General features: G+C 46.5%; 2 protein-coding genes across 2 annotated transcripts; both read left to right on the top strand.

Annotated features, from left to right (window-relative positions):
• Positions 1-723: 723 nt before the first annotated feature.
• On the top strand, positions 724-1844 carry LOC132808613 (zinc finger protein 239-like). The gene has a single exon (XM_060822178.1). The coding sequence runs from the start codon at positions 778-780 to the stop codon at positions 1675-1677; it is 900 nt and encodes a 299-aa protein (XP_060678161.1). The 5' UTR covers positions 724-777; the 3' UTR covers positions 1678-1844.
• A 2203-nt stretch (positions 1845-4047) lies between these two features.
• LOC132808620 (zinc finger protein 420-like) lies at positions 4048-12592 on the top strand. The gene is made up of 2 exons (XM_060822182.1): positions 4048-5315; positions 11945-12592. The coding sequence occupies exons 1-2, from the start codon at positions 4452-4454 to the stop codon at positions 12551-12553; spliced, it is 1473 nt and encodes a 490-aa protein (XP_060678165.1). The 5' UTR covers positions 4048-4451; the 3' UTR covers positions 12554-12592.
• Positions 12593-15186: the final 2594 nt, after the last annotated feature.

The following is a 15186-nucleotide window of genomic DNA, read 5'->3' on the forward strand; positions in this document are numbered from 1 at the left end:
AACCATTTTGTGTCTGGTTGTTCCTCAAGAAGCTGCATGGCGGGTTCACCCTGAATTAACATTTTTATTTGCTTCCCAAAATTAGACCTGCTCGCTCTCAGCAGCATCCCAATGTTGTGGAAGATATTAGCTTTCAGGTGGAGTCATCCAAACTTCAGAGAGATGTCAGTCTTGATATTTTTGCTTCTCTGCCCCTGTAAGATCCTGAATCAGTACCTTCAGGAGAATTAGTTAGAATGGAGTGAAAACAGAGGGAGAGAGTGGGATGGTGCTTTCAATTTTGTGGAATAGTAAAAGAAAATAATATTCTGCAGAAAGTAGAATTGCTTGTTCTGAGTTTCTACTCTGGACTGACAGTGATGACATTTATAATCTTTTCACAGAGTATTTGAAGATAGAAGTTTCAAATCAACAAATGAAGGACTTCTGCCCAAAACATCAACTCTCCTGCTCCTCAGATGCTGCCTGACCTGATGTGCTTTTCCAGCACACTTCTCGACTCACTGTACAGCATCTGCAATCCTTGCTTTGACATCAATATCTGACAGTCACTCAATCCATCAGGACCTCAGCTATTTTCAACTTAAATTCTGTGAGAAGGAGCAAAGCTTTTTGGTTCCTGTTTCAGTACATTTTCAGCATCTGTGGGACTGGATGAGAGACCCGACTGTTGAACCGCACTGAGTGTGGAGCATGGATGAGTGATACGGCCTGCAACGAGGAATTCACGGCGGGGAGGGGCTATACACATGTTTGTGTGCAGGTGAAGCTTTGGCCATGGAGAATCCCGAGGAATCTCGCCCTGTGGAGAAACCGTGGAAGTGTGGCGACTGTGGAAAAGGCTTCCGTGTCCCGTCTGCCCTGGAGATTCATCAGCGCAGTCACACCAGGGAGAGGCCATTCTCCTGCACAGAGTGCAGAAAGGGTTTTACCCAGGCCTCCACCCTGCTGAGGCACCAGCAGGTCCACACGGGGGAGAGGCCATTCTCCTGCCCCGAGTGCAGCAAGGGCTTTACCCAGGCTTCCTCCATGCTGAGGCACCAGCGGCGCCATACGGGGGAGAGGCCATTCAGGTGCCCTGAGTGTGGGAAGGGCTTTACCCGGGCCTCCATCCTGCTGACTCACCAGCGGGTCCACACTGGAGAGAGGCCATTCCCCTGCCCAGAATGCGGGAAGGCCTTCAGCAATTCCTCCCACCTTCTGATCCACCGGCGTGTCCACACGCGGGAGAGGCCCTTCAGCTGTCCCGAGTGTGGGAAGAGATTCAGTCAAGTGGGCACCTTGCGGAAGCACCAGCTGCTCCACGCCGGGGAGAGGCCCTTCAGCTGCCCCAAGTGCTGGAAAGCTTTCAGCGATTCCTCTGCCCTGCTAAGGCATCAGCTAGTCCATACCGGGGAGTGGCCTTTCAGGTGCCCCGAGTGCGGGAAGGGCTTTAGCGATTCCTCTAATCTCCAGACCCACCGGCGGGTCCACACGGGGGAGAGACCCTTCAGTTGCCCCGAGTGCGGGAAGGCCTTCAGCGATTCCTCTAATCTTCAGACCCACCGGCGGGTTCACACGGGGGATAGGCCCTTCAGTTGCCTCAAGTGCAGGAAGGCCTTCACCTGCTCCTCCCTCCTGCGGAGGCACCAGCGAGTTCATTTGTCATCGCAGGGGTTTGAAGGAACGATGGCCTAGACTCACAACCGAGTTCCGGCAAATCCTGCCACGGAAGATGGCGGAATTGGAATTCGGTCAGAAACCTGGAGTTCAGTATTTAACGATGAAACCATTTTTGGTGGTGAAGAAAACCAAAACTCAGGAATTCCTGAAGAAGGACTCATGTCCGAAATGTCGACTCTCCTGCTCCTTGGATGCTTCCTGACCTGCTGCGCTTTTCCAGCAAGATGTTTTCAGCTCTGGTCTCCAGCATCTGCAGTCCTCACTTTTTCCAGTTACAAAGGGATAACTAGGTGCTGACCAATAGTAAAGAAAGTGGGAGGAAGTGTGTGGGTTTTGACCTTGAGCTGTTTAAAAACATATCAGTTACTTTTTTCTATGCCATTTTGCTGAGGGGATCTGAAGCTGTAACAAAGTTGGGTCACAATAAAGGTTACCTGAACTTACCATCGGGCTCAGACTCACATTGAAAGCTTTGAGCTCCAAGTGATTTTTGTTTTAAAGCTGCTCATTTCTTTCAGCTTCACTAAGTTTCCAATGTTGTGTATCAGATGGAGCAGTGAATGAGGAGCTTGTATCATTAGAAATTGTAAATTTTTCAGGAGTGCAGGTACTGTATCATTTCATCAGCATTGTAACGTTTACTGGCAGCACTGGGAGGTGTGGGATGCGTTCGCTAGAAACTGTTTTGAGGAGCCGGTCTTGGACTGGAGTGGATAAAGTTAAAAATCACGCAACACCAGTTTATACTCCAACACATTTATTTGAAAGCACTAGCTTTCGGAGCGCTGCTCCATCATCAGGTAGCTGTGGAGCAGGATCATAACACACAGATTTTATAGGAAAGGATCACAGAGTCATGCAACTGATAGGCTATATTGAACAAACATAGATTGCTGTTAAGTCTTTCATCTTTTCGAATGGGTTGCAGGTTTCCTTAATGTATAAATTCCAGAATTTATTTTAAGTTACAATCTCATGATGACATAAGGTTTTATAAAAATAGGTGACTTCTCAGCTCAGACAATGCATGTCAGATGTGAGGTTTGAGTCTGTCTGTATCCCAATCTTGAATCAGAGTGGTATCATTTCTAAAGTAGGAATTTATAAAATACTACATGGATTGGCTGCCTGCATTAACTGTCTGCAAATTATGTGCTTTTTGAGCAAAATTGCATGTATCTGCAAATGTAATTCTGCAAATGCAATTTCACCACATAGATTTTATATATATGTGTGTATGCGTGCATGTGACCTTGTGCATCAGAGTGCACGTACCATGCTTCGTAAAGTGTGGGTGTGTTGGAGTATAAGCCTCAGGAGTGGAGAGTGTTGGGGTGTGTGTATGTCTGACAGAGTGTGTAAGAGGTATGGATAAAAGTGAGAGTTTGCATTTTGCTAAAACAAAGCAGTGCAGGACTTGTACAGTTAATGGGAGAGCCCTGGGTTGTATTGTAGAACAGAGAGATCTGGGGGTGTTCAGGTACATCTTAGTTTGAAAGTTGCATCATTGGTAGACTGGTTGGTTAAGAAGGCATTTAGCACACTTGCCTTCATTGTTCACACCATTGAGTATTGGAGTTGGGACATAATGTTGAGGTTATACAGGATGATGGTGAGGCCACTATTAGAGTACTGAGTACAGTTTGTCCTGTTATAGGAAGAATACTATTGGAGAGGGTTCGGAAAAGATTTGCCAGGACTGGAGGGTTTGAGTTATAAGGAGAGGCTGAGACTTCTTTCACTAGAGCAGAGGAGGTTGAGGGGTGACCTTAATGAGATATATAAAATCATGAGAGGTGTAGTAAAGTGATTAGCAAAAATAGCAAGGCGCACATGTTAAGATGTCAAGCTATGGGGGGGTGGGGGGGGTGAAAGGATGGGTGCGGCGGGGCGGGAGTGTGGTGGTGGTCATTGTGGCTCTATCTTTTTTTTTCTCACATTGGCCTTTGGACAGTGAGAAACTGTCAGTAACTCCATCTCCACAGAGACTACTACGCGTGCTCCTCGGTGTCAGCAAAAAAAACCGTGCATGCTTGTAGCTGTCCGCAAAAACGGCACTACATTGTTTTGATGGACCAATGATGAGTACTGCAGGACCAGTAGGAGTCTAGTCTTCTTGTTAATCACAGCCTCTCTATTGTCTGAAGGTGTCCTTCCTCATGTATATGTAAGGATGCTAGGGATAGTGGGTGATGTCTTTTTGTGGCTAGTTGATGTTCATATATCCTAGTGGCTAGTTTTCTGCCTGTCCAATGTAGGGACGCCGCATCCATCCTCTGATAAGGGTCTGTTTCTGTGTTCATTTCTGCAGAAAGTAGAATTGCTTGTTCTGAATTGTCACCCTGCACTGAATGTAATGACTTTTGTAATCTCCTTTTACAGAGTATTAGAAGATCTGAAGATGGAAATTTCAAAATCGACAGATGAAGGCCTTATGCCCGAAGCATTGACGCTTCTGCTCCTTGGATGCTGCCTGACCTACAGTGCTTTTCCAGCGTCACACTTTTGAACTCTTAACTCTCCAGTAACTGCAATCCTCACTTTCACATAAATGTCTGACAGTAACACTGGGATATCGGGACTGCAACGATTTTTGACTGTGATTCTGTGAGAGGAGCAAAGCATTTGCTTCCTGCTCAAGTACATTTTCGGAATCTGTGGTACTGGATGAGAGACCCTACGTTGCAGCGCAGTGAGAGTGGAGCCTGAAACAGTTATACGGCCTGGAAAGACAAATTCACGGCAGGGTGGGGCTGTACCCACGTTTGTGTGCGGCTGAAGTTTCGGCCATGGAGAAACCCGAGGAATCCCGCTCTGTGAAGAAACCGTGGAAGTGTGGCGACTGTGGGAAAGGCTTCTGTGCCCCGTCTGCTCTGGAGACTCATCGACGCAGTCACACCGGTGAGAGGCCCTTCAGCTGCCCCGAGTGCAGGAAGGGCTTCACCCAGGCATCTGCCCTGCTGACCCACCGGCGGATCCACACGGGGGAGAGGCCTTTCAGCTGCCCTGAGTGTGGGAAGGTCTTCAGCAATTCCTTTGCCCTGCTGAGGCACCAGCGAATCCACAAGGGGGAGAGACCACTCTCCTGCCCCGACTGCGGGAAGGCCTTCAGTGATTCCTCCCACCTTCTGACACACCGGCAGGTCCACACAGGGGAAAGGCCCTTCAGTTGCTCCGAGTGCAGGAAGGCCTTTACCCAGGCCTCTGCCCTGCTGATCCACCAGCGGCTCCACACAGGGGAGCGGCCCTTCAGCTGCCCAGAGTGCGGTAAAGGCTTCAGCGATTCCTCCACCCTGCAGACCCACCAGCGGGTCCACACGGGGGAGAGGCCCTTCAGCTGTTGTGAATGTGGGAAGTGCTTTACCCAGGCCTCTGCCCGGCTGAGACACCAGCGGTCCCACACCGGGGAGAGGCCCTTCAGGTGCCCCGAGTGCGGGAAGGGCTTTGCCCGGGCCTCCAACCTCCAGACACACCAGCGGATCCACACGGGGGAGAGGCCCTTTAGTTGTCCCGAGTGCGGGAAGTGCTTTACCCAGGCCATCACACTTCAGAAACACCAGCAGGTCCACATGGGGGAGAGGCCCTTCAGTTGCCCCAGGTGCAGTAAGGTGTTCACCTGCTCCTCCCAGCTGCAGAGGCACCAGCAAGTTCACGTGCCATAGCAGGGCATTGAAGGAGTGATAGCTGAGTGCCATTATCGACTGGAGTATTAACCCAGTTCCGGGGTCTCCTGGGTTTGAATCCTGCCCTGGCAGATGGTGAAATTGGAATTCAGTCAGTAATCTAGAGTTCCAAGTCTAACGATGAAGCCATTTTTTGGGGGGGGGGGAAGTTGGGGTGGGGTGGGGGTGAAGGGCGATAAAACCCCCATCTGATTCACTCACGTCATTTTTCGGGAAGGAAACTACCGTTGTGGGAAAGGATTCACTCAGTCGTTCCAGCAGCATCCTTTACCCTTTCTGGCCTATGGTTGGCTCCACACTGCACCCCCCCCCCCACCCCCCCACCCCGTTCTCTCCACCACTGGGCCCCTCCCTCTCCCCAGCAAATGAACAGGGAGAAACCTACTTGGATACAGAGTATACGTTGAAATTGCTGAATGAGGCAATACTTCCTACAGGCTAAGAAAGGGCGTGTGTGCGCTTTGACTTTGAGCTGTTTTTAAATAAAAAGCTACTTTTTCTACGCCTTTTTTCTGGGGACATTCTGAAGCTGTAACAAAGTTGGGTCACAATAAAGGGTTACCTGAACTTACCGCCGGGCTCAGGCTCTCATTGCAGGCTTTGAGCTCCAAATGGTTTTTGTTTTAAAGCTGCTCATTTCTTTCAGCCTCCTGCACTAAGTTTCCAATGTCGTGTATCAGATGGAGCAGTGAATGAGTAGCTAGTATTGTTGGAAATTGCAAATATTTCAGGAGTGCAGGTACTGTGTCATTTTATCAGCATTGTAAAGTTTACTGGCAGCACCAGGAGGTGTGGGCTGTGTTAATGAGAAATGATGTGGAGTTGCTGGTGTTGGACTGAGGTGGATAAAGTTAAAATCTACACAACTCCAGGTTATAGTCACAACAGATTTATTTGGAAGCGCTAGCTTTCGGAGTGCTGCTCCTTCATCGGGTAGCTGTTGAGCAGGATCGTAAGACATAGAATTTATCACAAAACATTACAGTGTCATGCAGTTGATTTCCTGAACAAGTCCAGTTGCAATTCAGTCTTTCATTTTTTAGAATGGGTTGCAGTTTCGGTTCATTAACATGTATATCCCAGAACTACTTTTAAGTCACGTTCTCCCGATGACATAAGATTTTATAAAATTAGGTGACATCTCAGCTCAGACAATGCAAGAAAGGTGTGAGGTTCAAGTCTGTATCCCAGTCCTGAGTCAAGTTACTCCTTAGGTCCGTTTTAAACCTTTCCCCACTCACCCTACACTAATGTCCTCTAGTTCTGGCATTTCTTGAGGCAAATTAAATGTCTCACGTTTTTTCTAATCCTTTGGTCCCTCATCTTTCCAGAAGATTTTTCCCTCCTGATTCCTGAAGAAGGGCTCATGCCCGAAACGTCGATTCTCCTGCTCCTTGGATACTGCCTGACCTGCTTCACTTTTCCAGCAACACTTTTTCATCCCTCATCTTTCCCCACTCAACCTAAACCTATGCCCTCCAGTTAGTGATCGACATGTGGACACTTCAAACCTGTCAGTAACGTAAGCATCTCTGAAGAGCATAATGCGCATGCACCTCGGTGTTAGCAAGCAGTGCGCATGTCCGCTGGTGTCAGCAAAAGACTGTGCACGCTCCTGGCTGTACGCACAAACGACTCATAACCTACTTTTGATGGACCAATAGTGAACTCGGGAGGACAGGAAGGTGTCTTGTCCTCCTGCCAATCAGAGCACCGCTATTGTCTGAATGCGGAAGTTGGACAATGAGCTTCTGAAGCAGGTGCTGCTCCTGTCTCTCTGAATGAAGATTGAGCTTTACCCCAAACTGCAACTTTCTTCCTCTGTCCAACATCTGTGAGTACAGCACTCTCTTTTCTCACCGCCTGTTCCACTTTTTTTTCATTCTGGCGTTCAATTGTTGACTTGCAGCAACTGAAAGGAAAGGGAGTGAATTCAGGGAGGGGGACAGAGTGTAGAAATATTGGTCGAGAGTGTGGAGCTGGAAAAGCATAGCAGGTCAGGCAGCATCCGAGGAGCAGGAAAATCGACGTTTCAGGCAAAAGTCCTTCATCAGGAATTTTCCTGCTCCTCGGATGCTGCCTGACCTGCGTGCTTTTCCAGCACCACACTCTCGACTCTAATCTCCGGCATCTGCAGTACTTACTTTTGTCTAGAAATGTTGGTCCAGATCTGTGTCTCAATTGGCAAATGCATGACCACAATGTGATAATGTAACCTTTGCTGTGGGAAAACAAAAGCAGAAAGGAGGTGCATTGTTTTAATGGTGATATGTTGGGATATGGAGAAAGTGAGGAGCGCAGATGCTGGAGATCAGAGTTGACAAGTGTGGCCCTGGAAAAGAACAGCGGGTCAGACAGCATCCAAGGACCAGGAGAGTCGACGTTTTGGACACGAGCCGTTCATCAGGAATGTTATGTGGATGTACAAAGAGGTTTCAGTGTCTTTCTACACCAGTCAATACCAGTTGTCAGACAGGTGCACTAAGCAGTCAGCAAGGCAAGGTGTATTAGCAAGGGGAATTGAGTTCAGAAGTGGGGTAGGCCTTCCTGCGGTTAAGGGGTCATTGAATATATTCAAGGCTGAGTTCATCTGATTTTTGAACAACAATGAAGTGGATGGTTATGAGGGAACAGAAAAAAATGGTTTTAAGAACAGTTACAGAATCGTACAGCACAGAAACAGATACTTGATTTCATGCTGACTATATTCATAAACTAAACTAGTCCTACCTTGTTTGGCCTATATATCTCTGAACCTTTCCTATTCATAGGAGTAGAAATTAAAGCCATTCAGCTCACTGGGTCTGCCCATAGCATTCAATCGCGGCTGATAAGTGTCTCAGCCCCATTCTCCTGTTTTCTCCCTGTAACCCTCGATCCCCTTGATTCTCAAGAACTGTTTCTGTCTCAGTGTTAAATATCCTCAGTTACCTGGCCTCCACAGCCTTCTGTGGCAATGAGGTCCACCAGTTCACCACTCTCTAGCTAAAGAAATTTCTCCTAATCCCCGTTCTGAAAGGCCTTCCCTTTACTCTAAGGCTGTGCCCTCGGCTGCTAGTCTCTCCTTCCAACGGAAACATCTTCCCAACATCAACTCGTCCAGGCCATTGAGTATTCTGTTTGTTTCAGTTAGATTCCCCTGAGTGTGGCCCTGTTAATCAGCATGAACCAGACCCTTCAGGATGAGGTACAGCAGGGATTAGGTTCAACAAATTGAGAAAGGAGGGAGTGTGTGGGATGGAGATTTTGAACTTCCAGGGAATAAGACTTACAGAGAGTTCACTATAAATTAGAATTGATTGGATGGGGCAATGGGCCAGGGAGTGGCAGATGGAGATTAATTTAGGGAAATATGATGTTTGCATTTTGGTCAGGCAATCCAGGCAGGACAGTTAAGGGAGTGTTTCAGAACAAAGAGACCTTGGAGTGCAGGTTCATTGTTCCTTGAAAGTGCAGTCTCAGGTAGCCAGAATAGTGAAGAAGGCATTTTGTATGCTTTCCTTTATTAGTCAGAGCATTGAGTATCGGAGTTGGGGGGTCATGTTGTGGCTGTACAGGACATTGGTTAGGCCACTTTTAAAATACTGCATTCAGTTCTGGTTTCCCTGCTGCAGGAAATGTGGTGTGAAACTTTGAAACTGGTCAGAAAAGACTTAAAAAGGCTGTTGCCAGAGTTGGAGGGTTTGATCTACAGAGAGAGGCTGAATCGGTCAGGGATATTTTCCTGGAGCATCAGATGCTTGGGTGACCTTATAAGCGGCATGGATAGGGTGAATGCAAAACTAGAGAGCATACGTTTGAGGTGAGAGGGGAATGATTTAAATGGGACATGTTTCACGCAGAAGGTGGTTCATGTATTGAATGAGCTGTCATAGGAAGGGGTGGAGCCTGATACAATTACAGCATTTAAAAGGCATCTGGATGGGTACAAGAATAGGAAGCGTTTAGAGGGGTATGGGCCAAATGCTGGGAAATGGGACTAGATTAAGTTAGGATATCTGGGCGGCACATACGAATTGGACTGAAGGGCCTGTTTCTGTGCTGTATGACTCTCTGGGTCTTTGGTGAAACCAGAAGTGTCATTGTGAAGACTGAACTTTCAGAGCAGCCTTCAAAGATGTTTTGTCCTTACTGGGAGCAGAAGAAGTTGCAATGAAATCTTTCATTTATGAGACAGCACCTGAGTGAGTGAGTACATCTGCGATTTTGGTGGAAAGTGGGATTTCATTGCACTGTGGGGATAAAACCCTACCCTATCCAGTCATTTCTGCTGGTGGGTGAGACCAGACCTCAAGATTAGTTGGAGTAGATGAGGAGGAACTGCTTTTCCCAGAGAATATATGTAATTCTCTGCCCAGGGAAGCAGTAGAGGCAGCTTAATTAAGTATATTCAGGACACAGTTAGATGGGTTTTTGCATGGTAAAGGTATTAAGGGTAGTTGGGACAATGCAGGGAGGAGGAGGTGAGACAATGGAGAGATCAGTCATGATCTAAATGAATGGCGAAGCAGGCTCGACGGGCTAAATGACCTACTCCTGCTTCTATTACTATGAAACTCTAACCCTGCATTTCCCATGGCTAACCCACCTAACCTGCACATCTCTGGACACTATGGGCAATTTAGCATGGCCAATCCAAATCAAGGCCAGTGAGCAATACAGTGATGTGAAAAATGAAGATCTGAGAATGACAGAAAGACATGGAGAGTAAATGTACCGGTAATCAAAATTGGATTCTAAAGATCACAAAAATTGAAACTAAAAATGGTATGTCTGAATGTGTGCTGCATTGCAACAAAAACGAATGAATTGACTGCACACATTGAAGGGAATAATTAAAATATGGGACTCCTTACAGAGATGACAAGGATTGGATCCTCAATATTGAGGAGGTGATCAAATGGAAAGCAAGATAAAGGTAGAGGGTTAGCACAGATAATCAAAGCACTGATCACAGGGTAATCTGGTGTCACCTCAGATTTCAGGTCCTGATTTCTCACCCCTCCTGGATTTCTGCTGATGCTTTGCCCCCCCCTTTTTTTTTACACCTTCTGGAACAATAAGTCAATCCAGACCCCCAATCTCCCAGCCTGTTAACCATCCAGACCCCCAATCTCCCAGCCTGTTAACCATCCAGACACCGAGTGTAGTCACGGCAGGGAATAAAACAAGAAATGTGAACCAAAATTAGAAATAAGTAGGTGCTTGTGCTTAATATTGTTCAATAGGAAGTAAACCAGAAATACTACTCTCCCAGGATTCCTACAGTGCCTTATTTGAGGAATTCTCTCACCCTTACATCAAGCTATTAGTACCCACTATGATTTACAACAATATCATCAAAAACAAATTTCTGTTGTCAAATTGACAGAGATATACAGCATAGAAACAGACTTTTTCTCTCTGTCATGCACACACCTGCACAAGTCCATGGGGGTGAATTTGTTTGCAGAATGATATTTGCATATGCATTCTATTTTCCTCAAAAAATGCACAATCTGCAGGCAGTTAATACATGTAATATTTTGTAAATTTCACATTGGAAATAGAACCAGTCTGACTCTAGACTGGGATACAGACAGATTCTGACCTCACGCCTTTAATGCATTGTTTGAGCAGAGGTGTCTCCTTTTGTTATAAAGCCTTAAATTTATCCTGAGAAGGTGCCTTACAGGAAGTTCTGAGATTTACATATTAATGATATCTGCAATCCATTGTAAAAGATGAAAGAATTAACGATCCAGGTTTGTTCAATATATCATTTCAATGCCAGGACATTGTAATATTTTTCCATTTTGTGTCTGGTTGTTCATCAAAAACCTGCATTGCAGGCTCACCCTGTATTGACATTTTTTTTGCTTCCCAAAATCAGACCTGCTCACTCTCCGCAATATCCCAGTGTTGTGAAAGATATTAAATTTCAGGTGGAGTTATCCAAAACTCAGATGTCTATCTTGACGTTTTTGCTTTTCTGCCCCTATACAATCCTGAATCAACACCTTCAGGAGAAGGAGTTAGAGCGGAGGGCAGGAGAGAGAGAGAGAGAGAGAGAGAGAGAGAGAGAGAGAGAGAGAGAGAGAGAGTGGGATAGTGCTTTCAATTTTGTGGAATAACAACACAAACAAATTGCTTGTTCTGAATTTTTATTCTGGACGGACAGTAATGAATTTTGTAATCTCCTTTTACAGAGTATTTGAAGATCTGAAGACGGAAGTTTCAAAATCAACAGATGAAGGACTTATGCCCAAAATGTCGACTCTCCTGTTCCTCAGGTGCTGCCTGACTTGCTGTGCTTTTTCAGCGTCGCACTTTTCGATACTGACTCTCCAGCGTCTGCAGTCCTCACTTTGATGTCAATGTCTGACAGTCACTCAATCCATTGGGACCACAACAATTTTTGACTGATTCTGTGAGAAGGAGCAAAGCTTTTTGGTTCCTGTTTCAGTCCGTTTTCAGCATCAGTGGGACTGGATGAGAGACCCTACTGTTGGAGTGCACTGAGTGTGGAGCCTGAAATAGTTATAAGGCCTGGGAAGAGGAATTCACGGAGGGGAAGAGCTCTACACGTGTTGTGTGTGGCTGAAGCTTCGGCCATGGAGAAACCGTGGAAGTGTGGAGACTGTGGGAAAGATTTCCGTTTCCCATCTGCTCTGGAGATTCATCGTCGCAGTCACACTGGGGAGAGGCCATTCCCCTGCACCGACTGCGGGAAGGCCTTCAGCAATTCCTCCAACCTGGTGAGGCACCGGCGAGTCCACACGGGGGAGCAGCCCTTCAGGTGCTCCACATGCGGGAAGGGCTTTACCCAGGCCTCCACCCTGTTGGCCCACCGGCAGGTCCACACTGGGGAGAGGCTGTTCATCTGCACCGAATGCGGGAAGGGCTTCAGCAATTCCTTTGCCCTGCTGACCCACCAGCGGGTCCACACGGGGGAGAGGCCATTCCCGTGCACAGAGTGCAGGAAGGCCTCCAACAGTTCCTCTGACAGGCTGAAGCACCAGCGGTTCCACATGGGGGAGAGGCCCTACAGCTGCCCAGAGTGCAGGAAGGGCTTTACCCAGGCCTCTGACCTGCTGAGGCACCGGCGGGTCCACACAGGGGAGAGGCCATTCACCTGCTATCAGTGCGGGAAGAGCTTTAGCCGCTCCTCCCACCTGCAGAGTCACCTGCGGAGATCACATGCCATCGCAGGGGGTTTAAAGCAGTGACGGCTGGAGACAAGGTATGGATTTAAATTGGTGCATGAGGCAATACTTCTTCTAATTTATGGTTATGCCAAGGATCCAATTACAAAAGGACAGCTCTGTGCTGACAAATAGTAAAGAAAGTGGGGGTGAGGGGGCAGGGGGAGAAGTGTGTGCACTTAGACCCTGAGCTGTTTTTAAAAAAAAAGATACTTTTTCTACACCTTTTTGCTGAGGGGATCTGAAGCTGTAACAAAGTTGGGTTGCAATAAAGGGTTACCTGAACTTACCATCGGGCTCAGACTCTCATTGAAAGCTTTGAGCTCCAGATGGTTTTTGTTTTAAAGCTGCTCTATTCGTTCAGCCTCCTGCACTAAGTTTCCAATGTCATGTATCAGATGGAGCAGTGAATGAGTAGCTGGTATCATTAGAAATTGTAAATTTTTTAGGGATGCAGGTTTTGCGTTGTTTTATCAGCATTGTAAAGTTTCCTGGTGGAAGTGTGGGCTGTGTTCACTAGAAACGTTGTGGAGGTGTCAGTGTTGGACTGGTGTGCACAAAGTTAAAATCTCACAACACCAGGTTATAGTCCAACAGGTTTATTTGGAAGCACTAGCTTTCAGAGCGCTGCTCCTTCATCAGGTAGCTGTGGAGCAGGATCCTAAGACACAGATTTTATAGCAAAAGATCAGTTTCATGCAACTGATAGGAGATATTGAACAAACCTTGATTGCTGTTAAGTCTTCCATCTTTAGAATACGCTGCAGGTTTCTGTTCATTAATATGTAAATCCCAGAACTACTTTTAATTCATGTTCTCAAGATGACTTAAGGTTTTATAAAAATAGGTGACATCTCAGCTCAGACAATACATGAAAGGTGTGAGGTTTGGTCTGTCTGTATCCCAATCTTGAATCAGACTGGTTCTACTCCCAAAGTATGAGTTGATAAAATATGACATGGATTGATTGCCTTCATTAACTGCCTGCCGATGTTTCCACAAAAAGCACACATTGAATCTATCTACAAATATAACACTGCAAATGCAAATTCATCCCATGGACTTGTATGTGTGTGCGTGCATGAGAGAGTAGTGTGAGTGCGTGTATTTTTGCATGTGTGTATGATGGAGTAGGAGCCTGTGAGGGTGTGTGCATTGGTGGATTTGTGTGTGTGTCTGAGAGAGACCATATGTACGAGAGAGGGTTTGCGTGAGTGTGACAGAGTGTAGGGTGTAGTGGGGTCACCAAAGGTTATTCTCATGCGTTCTGAACTTGGCCATCAACCTCTGCTCAGCCACTGAAAACAGTTAAGCAGTGACACAACACACATCGGAGAGGACAGAGTGGCACTTGTCTCACAGAAGGTGGGAGGCTCTGCATGCTATCATCCAGGGTAAACACATACTGGAGGACCTTCGGCTCAGATAGAGTCAGCTGGAAGCCAGGCTGCAGACACGGTGGTGGTGGTGGTGGGTGGGGGGATCTTAACCGGACACTTTATTCTGGGAGATGGTCATTCCCCTCAGGACAGTCTTCTGATTGGGTCTGGGATTGTCTCTGTTCTCTGCAGTTGCCAGCAGGAGGCCAGATGATATTATTGTCTGTCTGGTGCCAGGATTCAGGAACCGATAAGAAGAGGGAGAGAGAATGGATGGTGATGACTCTACCTGGGAAATGGCTTATTTTTAAAATTAAGAATAGCTAAAATGATATATTCAGAAACATTAGTAAAGCATGTTCAATTTCATTAAAAAGCTGCAGACATCTTTTGAAACTTGCATTGAAATATGTGCAGTTAGGCCACAATTGAGGACAGGCTGTCATGGGTGAATGGCTTATTCCTAGTCTTGTGAAATTGGCTCTGACTATGTCGAAAAAGAATCATAGAATTGTCGAGCACAGAAACAAAGCCTTCGGTCCCGACTGACCAGATATCCTAAATTAATCTAGTCTCATTTGCCAGTACTTTGCCCATATCCCTGTAAACCTTCCTGTTCATGTCCCATCCAGATGCCTTATAAATGTTGTAATTGTACCACTTCCTCTGGCAGCTCATTCAATACACACACCACTCTCAGCATGAAACAAGTTGCCCCATAGGACACTAAGTTTTCCCCACTCACCCTAAAACTAATGTCTTCCACTTCTGGACCTTGCCACCCCAGGGGAAATACCTTGTCTATTTACATTATCTATGCTCCTCATGATTTTATAAACCTCTATAAGGTTACCCCCTCAGCCTCCAATACTCCAGGGAAAACAGCCCCAGCCTATTCAGCCTCTCCCTGGAGCTCCAACCCTAACAACATCCTTATAAGTCGTTTCTCAACCCTTCCAAGTTTCTCAACATTCTTCCCAATGAGTGATCAATAGAGCTGTGAACAATCTATTTTTGTTGGGGGTGTAAGAGAGGGCATTTCTTGAGGCCAATGAACTTTCACACTGTTTTTATTTCTAATCCGAGGTCCCTCAAATTTTTCCCCATTTACCCTAAACCTTTGCCCTAAGCCTTAGGACCCCGACCCTGGGGAAAAGATATACAAAATTTGAGCAGCCAGACAAAATGCAGTAGGACTAAAAAGTCGAGCCACAGATGGGGAAAAGAAAGTGGCTCCAGCCTTTTTTCCTCCTCCTGGCATTTGGACACTTCAAACCT

Source organism: Hemiscyllium ocellatum, assembly GCF_020745735.1.
Source record: "Hemiscyllium ocellatum isolate sHemOce1 chromosome 27 unlocalized genomic scaffold, sHemOce1.pat.X.cur. SUPER_27_unloc_8, whole genome shotgun sequence".
NCBI lineage: Eukaryota > Metazoa > Chordata > Chondrichthyes > Orectolobiformes > Hemiscylliidae > Hemiscyllium > Hemiscyllium ocellatum.

Bases quoted from the DNA above. Each gene is read 5' to 3' on its own strand.
- LOC132808613 (XM_060822178.1), top strand. From the start codon at position 778: ATGGAGAATCCCGAGGAATCTCGCCCTGTGGAGAAACCGTGGAAGTGT.
- LOC132808620 (XM_060822182.1), top strand. From the start codon at position 4,452: ATGGAGAAACCCGAGGAATCCCGCTCTGTGAAGAAACCGTGGAAGTGT. The intron at 5,316-11,944 runs GTGCCATAGCAG...TCGGCCATGGAG, and splicing joins AGAGGCACCAGCAAGTTCAC to AAACCGTGGAAGTGTGGAGA.